The sequence below is a fragment of the Cannabis sativa genome, chromosome 7 (genome assembly GCF_029168945.1).
Source record: "Cannabis sativa cultivar Pink pepper isolate KNU-18-1 chromosome 7, ASM2916894v1, whole genome shotgun sequence".
Classification (NCBI taxonomy): Eukaryota; Viridiplantae; Streptophyta; class Magnoliopsida; order Rosales; family Cannabaceae; genus Cannabis; species Cannabis sativa.
Genome location: NC_083607.1, coordinates 45,761,363 through 45,774,293, shown reverse-complemented (window position 1 = coordinate 45,774,293; position 12,931 = coordinate 45,761,363). Strand labels below are relative to the sequence as shown.

The 12,931-nt window shown below is 35.8% G+C and overlaps 1 protein-coding gene across 1 annotated transcript; it reads right to left on the bottom strand.

Moving 5' to 3' along the window:
- Positions 1 to 2,217: 2,217 nt before the first annotated feature.
- LOC115697245 (BTB/POZ domain and ankyrin repeat-containing protein NPR1) lies at positions 2,218 to 6,307 on the bottom strand. Its single transcript, XM_030624173.2, has 4 exons — positions 4,806 to 6,307; positions 3,379 to 4,141; positions 2,958 to 3,155; positions 2,218 to 2,639 (listed from the first exon to the last, which is right to left on the bottom strand). Exons 1-4 carry the CDS (start codon positions 5,364 to 5,366, stop codon positions 2,365 to 2,367), a joined length of 1,797 nt encoding a protein of 598 aa, XP_030480033.1. The 5' UTR covers positions 5,367 to 6,307; the 3' UTR covers positions 2,218 to 2,364.
- Between the last annotated feature and the right edge of the window lie 6,624 nt (positions 6,308 to 12,931).

Here is a 12,931-nt window from a genome sequence, read left to right as displayed (position 1 = left end):
CTCTCCTTCGGGTTTGGTTACCACCGTCTTACTCATTTGATTGAGTGCTTGACTTGTTATGTGTGGGCATGGCACTCTTTCACTCAAGGTTTCGAATTGGATGAACAATGAAGGAGATTTGAAATCACTATTGAAGGTGTGTCTCATCTACTAGTTGTTAGAGAATGAAAACTAGATTTGGTAGGTTGAATAGTCAAGTTGATAAGAGGGTGAGATGAGAGTATCATGTTCCTTTTATAGTATTTCAACTAGGGCTTAGGACTGAATTATATGGATTAAAAAAATAAAATATTGGGCAAAAATTCAACACTAGGGCTGGCATAAAGGACCAATATCTAGTTACAATTTTGTCACTTTTTTCAACCACTTATTCTTCTTTCAATAATACCATATTTTCTAATTCAATCCTATAAATGCCAAAATGTTATACCCAAAATTCAGCTGTACTTCAAAAGGAGACACGTGTCAATCTTAGGGAATATAAATCAACAAATATATTGATATTTATATCATTAAATATAGAATGGAATAGCTCATCAAATATGGAATTATAGAGTATATTTGTAACTCGTTGACTGCACAGTCTTAAGTGAGATAAGGATGTACAAACTATTGATTCACGTATTGACGAGAAACCATTTCACGTCCAAAGGCATAATCCTAATGAGGACATAGATAACGCATAGCGAGACATCTATCTCGCTATGTATAAAAAGGCATTGACGAGGCGAGTCAGTTATTATAACACTTAGCGCATAATATATTTTATAATAACTAAGTGTAATAACTTGAAGGACATGATTGTCCAGTCTGCAAAGCCTTATGGTCAAAGAGCAGTTCTTAAGTTTGCTCAGTACACTGGTGCTCATGCCATTCCTGGAAGACTTATGAATACATCAAGTTGTTCTTGTACTAGGCGTGACGTCTCAACGAGATACGTTTTGTAGCGTGTCCTAATCCACGTCAGCGTTGACCCTTTAAAAGCAATTTAAACACAGCTGTGTGATCTTCACATAATAACTGCATTTATTTACGTGGAGTATAATTAAAGCCCACAATTTCGGGGAATATTGTTATGGGATTCGAATTTGAATGTAATTAACTGCTTACCTATATTACTATAAATAGAGGCAGATTATACGAAAAAGGAGACGAAAAATCTCAGAGAGAAAAAGGAGTATACTGATTGTAAACCCTAGTTCTGTATCAGAAATATCTGAATAAAACTGACTCGTGGACTATGCAGAGTTAACTGCAAAACCACGTAAAAACTTGGTGTTACTTCTGTTTCTATTTTTTCTTTCTTAGATTTCTTATAATTTCTGTGCAAAATCTATTACGAAAATAGGTTCATAATCGTTAACGAAAATTTGCATTAACAGTTTGGTGCTTTCATTGAGAGCCTACGTGATAAAAGCTCAAACAAATCCCTCCTAACGAAAGAAGGAATTTCTTCTCCATGGAGAAAACAATAACACTCATCCTAAAGAGACTACTCGTCATCCCCTTTACGTGTGTGCTTTCCATCATATTCTTCCCACTATTTCTCAACTTAACTAAAAAAAAGGTGTTCGTTTGTGCATACTGTAATGACATGAAAAAACGATCTCTCATGCCTTCCTTGATTGCCAACTCCATCTGATGTTATAGCAGATATCAGACACGATATTTCTTTTCTGATGCTATTCACCTAGACAAGATATCGACTTAGCTCATAGATTGCACGGAAAGCCGTAGGGGTGATGAAGAGTTGGTGTTTGGTGGTTCTATGCGATATTTTTAAGTTGTCTTCACCTAATTTGCTTATTCAATGATATTGCAACAAATTTAAAAAAATAAAAAGAAATACGACTTGAGGTGACAATGACCCAAGTCATAGTGATGACACTGGCCTTAAATTACAAAAGGTACTCCAGCTTATATTTGGTCAAAATCCAATGCCATACCAGGAACTTTAACTAACTTGACAGTTTCTTTTTTTTAATGACCAAACTAAACTATACAGTTTTAGCATAAAGTAGAGAGCCTAAAACTGTAAGTCTTGAATAATTGATCATATCTATTTTTAGAATCTGGGCAATAGTAACGTACGTTATCTTAATTTGTCTGAATTTGTTGGAACGGTCAGTTCATGTTCTGTAGGACAAGTTCAGGAAACCAACCCTTAGCACAACATTACCGAATCAAGCATCATTGTAAGAGATTGACATTTAGCTATTTAGTAGAAAGAGGTATTATATAAAGCCCTTTTGCCACTTTATGATACAGACATACAAGAATAGCCAAACACTTACAAGAGGCTCTCTCACCTGGCAATTATATCTTATTTGTTAATTAGAGACAAAAATTTACAAGCCTTGTAAGCTACAACAACTTTCTAGCCTTTTGCTTCACACCATCTTTTAGTTTGAGAGAAGATGAGGATGACGAGGAAGACAACCCACCAGCTCGGTTGAACTCAGCCTTGTCCTTGTTGAACGCATTCTGCACATCCTCTTTAAGCTCCATGAATCTTGTCCTTTTGATCTTCTGCTCCTCTGGAGTGCCTGTTTCGAGGTAAAGCATCGAAGGCAAGTCATCTTCCATGAACTTGTCTAGAACTTCTGAACAATGGGGGAAGTATCGTCTGCCCATGTCCACTGCCAAACCCGAAAATATGATAAATTATCAGATCAATAGATTGTATTGTATCTGACACTGGATTAAAGTGAATTGGCAGATTTAAAATTCTACAAGTATGGTCTTACATAGGCTATATTTTGTACAAAGTTTATACAAGTCATAAAGAAATCACACAAAGATTAATGTATGGTGTAAATTAGATAAAAAGTACTGCTTTTGGAATAATTCTATTCTCATTTAAAACTAGAATTTTGATTTCATCATTAAGAACTAACTACATTGATATAATTGGATTAATTGTCATTATGACTTGTGAGATATGAACAAACAGTTACCTGTTTTGCCAAGAGCTTCCATCCTAGAAAAAAGTCTCTTTCTCTGCACAAGCGGAGTTTCATTTAAATCAACCTCCCTCAAATTTCCATTTGAACCCTTTGAAGCACAAAGCCTAGCAAACTCTGATGTTGTTTCAGCATGGGCAATGTCCATTGCCAGCTTGGCCTCAGATGGAAAGAATAATCGAGCAAATGCCACTGTGATATAAATAACAAGCTTCAGCATTTTAACTATATCAAGCATACTACAGAAATGGATCCACATTAAATCAATTGAAAGTATTGAGGATTTGTAAGAAGTCGGAAGACATAAAGTCATGGCCATAAAAAGAGCAAAAAGTAGAGAAAAATAAACATCAAGACCTTCGATAATAACACGCGATCACAAATTAGGAAAGAAATGATTTCAGTAGAGTCATACCCCTGTTTTCCAGGTAAAGCAACCTCATGTGGAAGTCGTCAGCCATCGTATGCAAAGACATAGATTGTTCCGGGGCCATTGGATTTCTCCACATCTCTCTTTCTAGAACATCAATGCATATCCGATCTTTGTTAGTTTCTTGTCCCTGTTCCATTTTCGCATGATAATCCTTTGGCCTTGTCAATCTCCGGCAGATACTTACAGCGCTTTGACCATCTGATGTTAGCTCTGATGCACGAGCTCCTTTATTCAGAAGCGACACTATTATTGATGGCTCCTTTCTCATTGCAGCAATGTGAAGCACAGTGTAACCGCGAGAATTTCTAAGGTTGACATCAGCCAGACCCAGGCCAAGCACCTCATTTACAACTTTGGGATCACAGTACGCTCCAGCATAGTGAAGCGCATTGGCATCATCTAATGTTACATCAGATTCAGTTAAAAGAAGTTTCACAAGTTCAACATCATCTGAATCCAAGGCTTTATGTATTCTCCTAATTCTTTTTTCACGCAAGGGATCTACAAATTCTATTTTATCTTCCTCTTCTTCTTCACTACACTCGGGCTTTTTGCGGAGCAATTTAATTTTCTCAGCAACTTCATATGGAAGCTCCTTCTCAAGAGATATAAATTCAATATCTGATCGTGCCACTCGATCAAGGCATTGAGCAAAGAGTTGACTCAATTCACAATGGAATGAAGCTACGAGAATCGGGATGACATCCTCGACAAGGGATTTTCCAACAAAGTTAAGAAGCCGGCGCTGTAAAAGATAGAGAACAAAATCATTATCAAATCACAATCTAAATTCAAGTTTACCAGATGGCAAACGACTATCTAAACATATATACCGATCCTCTCATCACATAATAAGAAACTGGTAAAACAAGGATTATTACAGGAGTTGTTGTGAGATTATGTAAAAGTTCATATTTGTAGTATTAGAAGATGAACATAACTTTGCAAAACTACTTCAAACAAAAAAGAGGTTACCACAAAACAAGCCACTTGACTTTATGGCGTTATTATATAAAGTTAATTCAACTTTCATATGATTAATCTTGACACTTACCATGATTAAAAAATTGCAAGCTATTATCCTAAGACCTAAAATTTCTCCTAGTAACGGACCAAGCTCCTATGAAGGAAGAAGCCAAATCAACTCATTCAAACGTCATTTTGGAAACTTATCAAACAAAAATCATGTATGTTTGAAGTCAAAAACAGAGAGAAGAATCTGACTGAAAAGCACAATAAAAGTGACCGTGGAAGTCCACAGATCTACCATATAAGGTAACAATAAAAAACTATAAGACCTCCCCCCAAAACAATAGCACATCATAATCAATTCATTTCCTCAAAATTGACCATTTTTGGCAATTATTAGAATTGAACAAATTTTTTATCAGTATACACAGAACACAAACCTGGAACAGTGACACCAGTTCTGGCATCTTGAAAATAGATGATGCATACATCATCTCCACAGCAAAGTTAATAGCAGGTCTACACGAATCATGAGGACAGATGTTGTCTACACAAGTTGACACCTCCATGGGAGAAGGCTTATGCCTTCCTGTATAAGCATAGTTCAAGAAAACCAGAAAAGCTTCATACCCAACATTCCCATAAGGCAACATATCTTTCATACAGTACTTGGGTTTGCCTCCCTTATCAGAAATCCCTCCTTTATCTTTCTTGAAAAGATCATTAAAGAAACTACTCCTGGAAGCCAATATACAGCGGTGAACTCCCACTGGAGTTTCCTCAACAACAACTTCAGCATCACTGTAATCAGAAGCAGAGGCATCAACCAAGAGTAGCTGCTCCAAGCTAGAACTCAGCTTGTTTAGGCCCATGACTTCAAGGCTAGGAAACACAGCCTCAGAGCCAGAGGAGGAACACAAGTTTTGACCATGAGAGCCATTTGACAAGTGGGAAGATGAACTAAAGCTCAAAGAAGATGAGGGTTCGGTTGAAATAGCCATTATTATTATTATTTTATATTGAAATTAGCTTTAGAACAAAATCCCCATCAAACCAAAATCTCAGATTCAAATATTGAAACTAATCAATATCTTTCTCTGATGGATAGAAGCCAAAAACTTAAACTTCCAACGAAATTTTAACAGAGGTTTGAATTTTATACAATAATTTTTTACTACAGAAAGGTATCCAATCTAATGGTCTCTCCACAAATAATTTTTTAATTATTAACAGTAGACTAGAAAAAATAAGAAAAGAAAAAAAAAACCAATAGGGAAATTAATTTTAATAAAGGCTTGTATGAAATAAAACTTACAGGAAAAGTCAGATCACAAAAAATCCCTACAAAATTGAAAAATAAAACCACATATTCGAAGAAATCATAATGAATTATTAATTACACAAGCATATATCTATCTTCGATAGATCAAACAAAACTGTTAAAATTTTGTAAAAAGGAAAAAAACAAATTAGAAATCCAAAGCAACTTCAATAAACCAAACCTCTCACCCATAAGAAAAAAGACAAATGGGAATCCAAAGCAACTTGAATAAACCAAACCTCACCCCAGGAATTTTTTTTTAAAAAAAAATAATAAATTATATATTTATATATAGCTTTTCGGTCCTTTCCCAGGAAAGTTACTGAGAGAAAACAGAAGAACCCAAAAACGGGAGTGTAATGTAAGAGTACTGATACCCGCCCAACTACGAAACACTGAGAGTAATTTCCAAAATTTTGACGGAAGAGAGAGAAAGTAAGAAAGTGAGGAAATTAGTAGTGACGATGGGAATTGGGGTCATCCCCATGAATACGATCCCTCCAAGAAGGTTCATTTTTCGCTGTCGTCAATTTAATAAGAGAGAGAGAGAGAGAGAGAGAGAGGGAGAGAGAGAGAGCGAAAATGTTAGAAAGAGAGAAAAAGAGTGGTTGCAAATATTTTTGTATATTTGTTAAAGGAAGGTGAAGTCGTGTATGTGACGACTGGAATGGCATCACCCTTCGCAGCTGAGCTCTGCTGACGTCACAAATGTCGTCATTGTAGTTGTGCGTTAGCGAGAGACGTATTATTGACTTTTTTATTTAATTATAAAATGGTTAAAAACTATTTGTGACTCATTATTGCTCCTAACTATCCCATAAATGTCATTACGTCCTTAACACTTTTATATTATCAATCAAATTCCGGAACACTACTTTTCTAACACTTGGGTTGAGTGCTAATTATAATGAAGATTTTTTTTCAAAATTAACCAAATGCGAGTAAATATTATTTTAAATCTTATATTTTATAAAATTTATTAATTAGACCTTTTATTTTATTAAATGAAAAATTGAACTTTATATTTTTTAAAATGGTACAAAGAGGACCCTGATTTTTTGTCAAAATAAAATTTAATAATAATTCAATCTAAAAGTATCATGACAAAACTGTTTACATTTCGTATTAGGAATTGTCTTCAAGTTGGTTATATTAAAAAAAAAAAGTTATCAAAAATTAAGTGCATGTTTCTATTTTTATCATTTTGAAAAATACAAGGTTTATTTTATCATTTAACAAAATAGAAGGTCCAAACGGTAGCTTTTACAAAATATATGGTCCAAAATAATATTTACCCGCCACAAAATAATTACCAAAATGTACAAGGCCAATCAAATAATTCTTTTTTTTTTCTTTACCAAAGATTTACTTTGGAGAAATTTTTTCAATAATATACTTAATATATAAATTAATTACAAAAGTACTTTAACAAATCTCAATTACAATAATTTTATTTTTTATTTTTAATTTACATATGTATTTTCAAAAGTAATATTTTGGTATAATAAATTGATTAATTACTTTTACATAAAAAAATTCTTTTTTATATCATATAATTTTGATAAACAATTTGACTACCTCCACAATTTATTTGTAAACATATTAATAATTAATTATTTATTTTTTAAGTTATATTATAGTATCTTATTATTTAAAATATACTTTAATAACTTTAAAGTTTATTAAAGTAACGAGTTGTTATGTAATATAATAAGCCACTAATTTTATATATTAATTATTTTGTATACATTTTGGATACTTTACAACCTATGTGTTTATTTTAAATCATTATTAAATTATTTTGTTATTTTAAAATTTTATATTATTTTTTAAAACAATATTTATGTTACTTTCAAATTTGTTCAATAAACTAATAAGTTACAATAATAATTGTTTAGCAAGATTTTTAGAAAATAAATTATTTAATATTAGAGCTAAAGAAAATACGATTTAAAGAATCAAATATGAAGAGAACACTTATAGTTTTTACATAGTTGGGTCGTTAATGAGTTTAATTCTACAAGTTAGTATTATTATGAAATATGATAGAAAAGTCTAAGGGATTACAATGAATATGAGCACTCTATTCCCTTCTCAAGCTTGTGAGTTTAGAAATTTTAACCTTTTACATGAAGGATTCAATGTGTAATATCCCGAAAAATAAATAATATTTAAATAGACATATTTTATTAAATTTATAATTATTTTGGTAACGAAGTAAGATTATGATCTTGCTTAGGGTAATTATTGAGAATTTACTCAATGAAATAAATATCGTAATTCATTAATTACGGAGATTATATTGGGATATGTGAGTACCGAGGATATCAATTTCGAAATAAAATACTTTTTGGCCCGACAATTGTGGAAATTTAGCGATGTGGTTGGTAATGTCACGACGTTAATGGAAGAATTATTTTGAGAATATCCTGGATTAGGTTAGAATTTTATTAGAATGTCGGTTTAATGGAATTAGCAAAATTACAAAAATGCCCTAAGTTATTTTAAAGTTTATTTTTTTTCATTGGGGGTAAGCTAGTCTTTTTTCCTTTTTACTTTTTCTAGGGCTGAGTATTAAAAAAATAAAAGAAGAAGAAGAAAGCTATTAATAGGAAACTTCCAAGGCAAGGAACATTAAAAAAGAGAGAGAACCAAGCTCTCCTTTCTCATCTTCCTTCGAGCAGCTGCAACCAGCCATTGGGGGGACTTCTTTTCTTCATCAAATCATCCATTTTAGAGCAGAATCTAACCCCAACTCAACCTAGAATCTTGAGGTAAGCTTCTCCCTTATGTTCTTGGTGATTTCTTAGGTTTTAAGCTAGGTTTTTATTAGTTCTTTATGGGTGTTCATGGCTGTAGGCTTAGATGAGTTCTGAGCATGATTTCTTAGTTGAATTAGGTTTGTTTTGGAGTGTGTTGAAGATTGAATTAAGTGGTTTTAATGGTTGGTTGAAATGATTAAGCTACATAGGAATAGAATTGTCTTTTTCTTCACTTTGAAGTGTGATTTTGAGTAAATTGATATATTGCAATGAATTGGTTGTTGGGTTATGTCATGTTTACTATATTACACTGTTTTGGGAGGTTTGAGCAGGTTTGGTGGAGGTTTGATTGGTTTTTAGGGTGAAAAACCATAAATCACCATGGCTGCCAGGAAAAAACGGCGTTTTCGAGCACCCGGAAAAAACGGCGGCCGTTTTTCCCGATGAGGGGATTTTGGGTTTTTCTCCTCAAGCCCGATCTGATTCAGGGTGTCTTTTGGAGTGGAATTCAGGGTGTTTTAGAGATGGTTAAGCTACTTTGATCCGGGGGAAAGTACTGTGTGTTCGATTGTGAGAATTAGAGTCGATTATCAGAAATTTGATTAAGGTTTTTATTGAGTTTTGGTTGTTGTGACATAGGACCGGGATCGCCTAGCTTGTTTTCCACTCAAGTCGGCCCGTACGCTTAAGTTTTGAACTAAGGTAAGAAAAGTGGTAAGCACCGTATGTGGTTAAATATTAATGGTTGAATGGTTATGGCCTTGATTATTATCAAGACTTTGACTAAATATTTGTTGAGCCTAGGTTATGACCTAGGGTTGGAAACGGTTAATACCGTTGCGAGTAATTACTCTTGAAACCACGGTTAGGTTTCTTACTTATCGTTTGCTTCATCGGGCAACGATAGTGACATATACATCTCGTGGTTAACGAGTGGTAAAGGGGTACTTTATAAAGTACCAAGATTGTATGTTTATGACATTATGTGATGTGTATGCATGATGACATGAGATTAAATTGAAGATCATTTTCAGTTATTGTCTATTTCACTTTTCTTGCTGAGTCTCTGTGACTCACATGTGCTTTATGGTGCAGGTAAGGGGAAAGCAAAGGTTGAGCAGCCATGAGTTCGAGGTCGTAGCAGCAATGTACATATCAGCCGCAGTGTATCGGCCCAGTAATCAGGATGCCCTATTTTGAAAGTATTTTGGGAGTACAAAGTTTATGTTGTAAAAACACTATTAAACCAGTTTGTGAATATTTTGAAAACAGGGGGACCCCATGGTTAATACCACTTATCTTTTATCATATAGTTAATTTTTAATTATCAAAATTTAATGAACCACACTTTTGGCATAACTATATAGTATCTATATAAGTATTTTATTAAATTGCACACACGTGGCGTCCCTGTTGGATAGGGCGTTACAACATGGTATCAAAGCGCCAAGGTTTTTAGATCCTGAAGACTGGCTTGATATGTACATTGGCTGCAAGGACTTGATCGACTCATGGTTCAGTAAGCTTTTAGTTAAAAGATAGTTTGTTAATTTTCTGACTGCCTGATTATCTGAATTGTGTTGATATCGGAATGGTGTGGGCAGGACTATAATATATGGAAATACTTATCAGTATTGTTATTACCTGGAATGTGACCACAGGTGTATAGATTATGTACTCGAGGCAGACTGGTAGAGGTACCCGCGAGCTAGCTGGGCTCGGGGCTCCTGGTGAGGGCGAGAACCCTCCACCACCACCAAACTGGGAAGAGTTATATGCTGCAATGCAAGAGACTATTCAGCAGTAGGGTGAGCAAATCAGAGAATTGAGAGAGTAGCGAGTTCAGCCTGCTCTAAACCCTAATCATGATCCTCTGACACCTCTGGTAGTGCCACTGGATGCAGGGAACCGTTTGGAACCGTTGTATGAGCAGTTCCGGAAGCAGAACCCGCCAGTGTTTGAGGGTGGTGCTAATCCACTCAAGGCGGAGCAATGGATAAGTATGATAACATCCATTTTTGATTTTATGCGGGTTGAAGATAATGACCGGGTCAGGTGTGCTACTTATATGCTGCGAGATGATGCCCGTATTTGGTGGGAGATTGTATCTCAGGGTCATGATCTGAATAACATGACCTGGGAAGCCTTCCGGGCCTTGTTTTATGAGAAGTATTATAATGAGTCTATTCGGCCAGCAAAGGCAGAAGAGTTTATACGTTTGACTCAGGCCAGCATGACTGTGACAGAGTATGCCACTAAGTTTGATCGACTGGACTTCTGATGAGGTGGCTACTGAAGCTGCTAGGAAAGCAAAGTTCATTCGAGGGTTGGATGAACATATCGCACGAGATGTGATTGTTACTTCTAAAAAAACCGGGGGTTGCTCGAACTTATGCTCAGATAGTTGAACTAGCCTTAGTTTCTGAGGGTGTAGAAGCTCAGATACGAAAGAAAAATATTGCCAGAAGAGAGTCGTGGAAGCAAACATCAGGTGCTGGTTCTGGTAGGGGTACTGATCTCGGTGACCACAAGAAAAGACCTAGTGAATTATCAGTTACAGGCCCAAATAAAAGGTTCCAGGGTAATTAAGGTTTCCGTTCTGGTGGGAACGAAAACTGGCGGACTTTTCCTGAATGTTCGAGGTGTAAAAGGCGCCACCAGGGCAAGTGTCAGGCTGCTACGACTAGAGCAAAAGAAGGATGTTACAACCGCTCCTGCTCGAGTGTTTGCCCTGACTCAGGCTGAGGCTGATGCTGGTCCTTCCACTATGACAGGTCAGCTTTCTATTGCTGGTACTTTATTGACTTTTCTAATTGATTCTGGTGCGATGCATTCTTATATTTCAAGTAGAATAATTGAGAAATTGAATAAACCTAGTGATGTACTTTCTAGAAGTTTTGGGACTTTGCTGCCTACTAAGGAGTTGATTATCTCCAGCAGGTGGGTGAGATCCCTTCTAGTATTTGTGGAAGGAAGGGAGTTATCAATTGATCTAATAGAATTAAAATTGGAGGACTTTGATGTTATTTTGGGTATGGATTGGCTTGCAAAATACAACGCCACTATTGGTTGCAAGAGAAAAATGGTAACTTTTCAGCTTGAGGGTGAGGACCCCTTTGTATTTGTGGGGAAGATGCAGGGATCCCAAATTCCCTTAATTTCAGCGCTTAAGGCAAGAGATTTGTTGTGTGAGGGGTGCATTAGTTTCTTAGCAAATGTAGTGGATGCTACCTGGGAACCACAAGCGGGATCGGAGCATGTCCCAGTGGTTCGAGAATTTGTAGATGTTTTTCCAGAAGAGTTACCGGGGTTACCGCCAAAACGTGAAATTGATTTTGAGATTGATCTAATACCAGGAGCAGAGCCTGTATCAAAAGCTCCCTACAGGATGGCGCATGCAGAGTTGAAAGAATTAAAAGTGCAATTACAGGGGATGAGGGATTTAAAATTTACAAGACCTAGTACTTCACCTTGGGGTGCACCAGTTTTGTTCGTGAAAAAGAAGGATGGAACTTTACGAATGTGCATTGATTACCGGGAGTTAAATAAGTTGACCGTGAAGAATAAGTACCCTTTGCCAAGGATAGATGATTTATTTGATCAGCTGCAGGGAAAGACTGTCTTCTCCAAGATTGATCTTCTTTCTAGTAATCACCAGCTGAGGATTCAGGAAGAGGATATTCCCAAGACAGCTTTCCGGACTCGGTATGGCCACTATGAATTTCTGGTAATGTCCTTTGGATTAACAAATGCCCCAGCAGCATTTATGGACTTGATGAACCGAGTGTTCAAAGAATTTCTGGATGATTTTGTTATTGTCTTTATTGATGATATTCTAATCTATTCAGACTCAGAAGAAACTCACGAAAGAGATCTTCGAATGGTATTGCAACATCTCAGGGAGCATAAATTGTATGCCAAGTTTAAGAAATGTGAATTTTGATTACCTCAGGTGAGTTTCTTGGGGCATGTGGTGAGTAAAGATGGTATTCTAGTGGATCCAGTAAAGATTGAAGCCGTACGTGATTGGCCTCGACCTAAGTCAGCAACCGAAGTTAGAAGTTTCCTAGGGTTGGCAGGGTATTATCGGAGATTTGTTAAGGGCTTTGCAAAGATTTCTACGCCCTTAACAGAGTTAACTTGAAAGAACTGCAAGTTCGTTTGGACTGATAAGTATGAAAGTAGTTTCCAGGAACTGAAACAAAAGTTGATTACCGCTCCTGTGTTAACCTTACCGGTAAGTGATGAAAAGTTTGTGATATACTGTGATGCATCCAAACAGGGGTTAGGTTGTGTTCTTATGCAGTCAGGGAAAGTGATTACTTATGCATCCAGGCAATTGAAAGAGTATGAACAACGGTATCCTACCCATGATATTGAACTGGCAGCAGTTGTTTTTGCATTGAAAGTTTGGCGTCATTATCTGTATGGTGAGAAGTGCGAGATTTATACTGATCAAAAAAGCCTCAAGTACTTTTTCACT

Coding starts and splice junctions, on each gene's coding strand:
- LOC115697245 (XM_030624173.2), bottom strand. CDS start 5,366: ATGGCTATTTCAACCGAACCCTCATCTTCTTTGAGCTTTAGTTCATCT. Junction 3,156..3,378: donor GCTTTACCTGGAAAACAGGG/GTATGACTCTAC, acceptor TTTATATCACAG/TGGCATTTGCTCGATTATTC. Junction 2,640..2,957: donor GGAAGCTCTTGGCAAAACAG/GTAACTGTTTGT, acceptor CGGGTTTGGCAG/TGGACATGGGCAGACGATAC.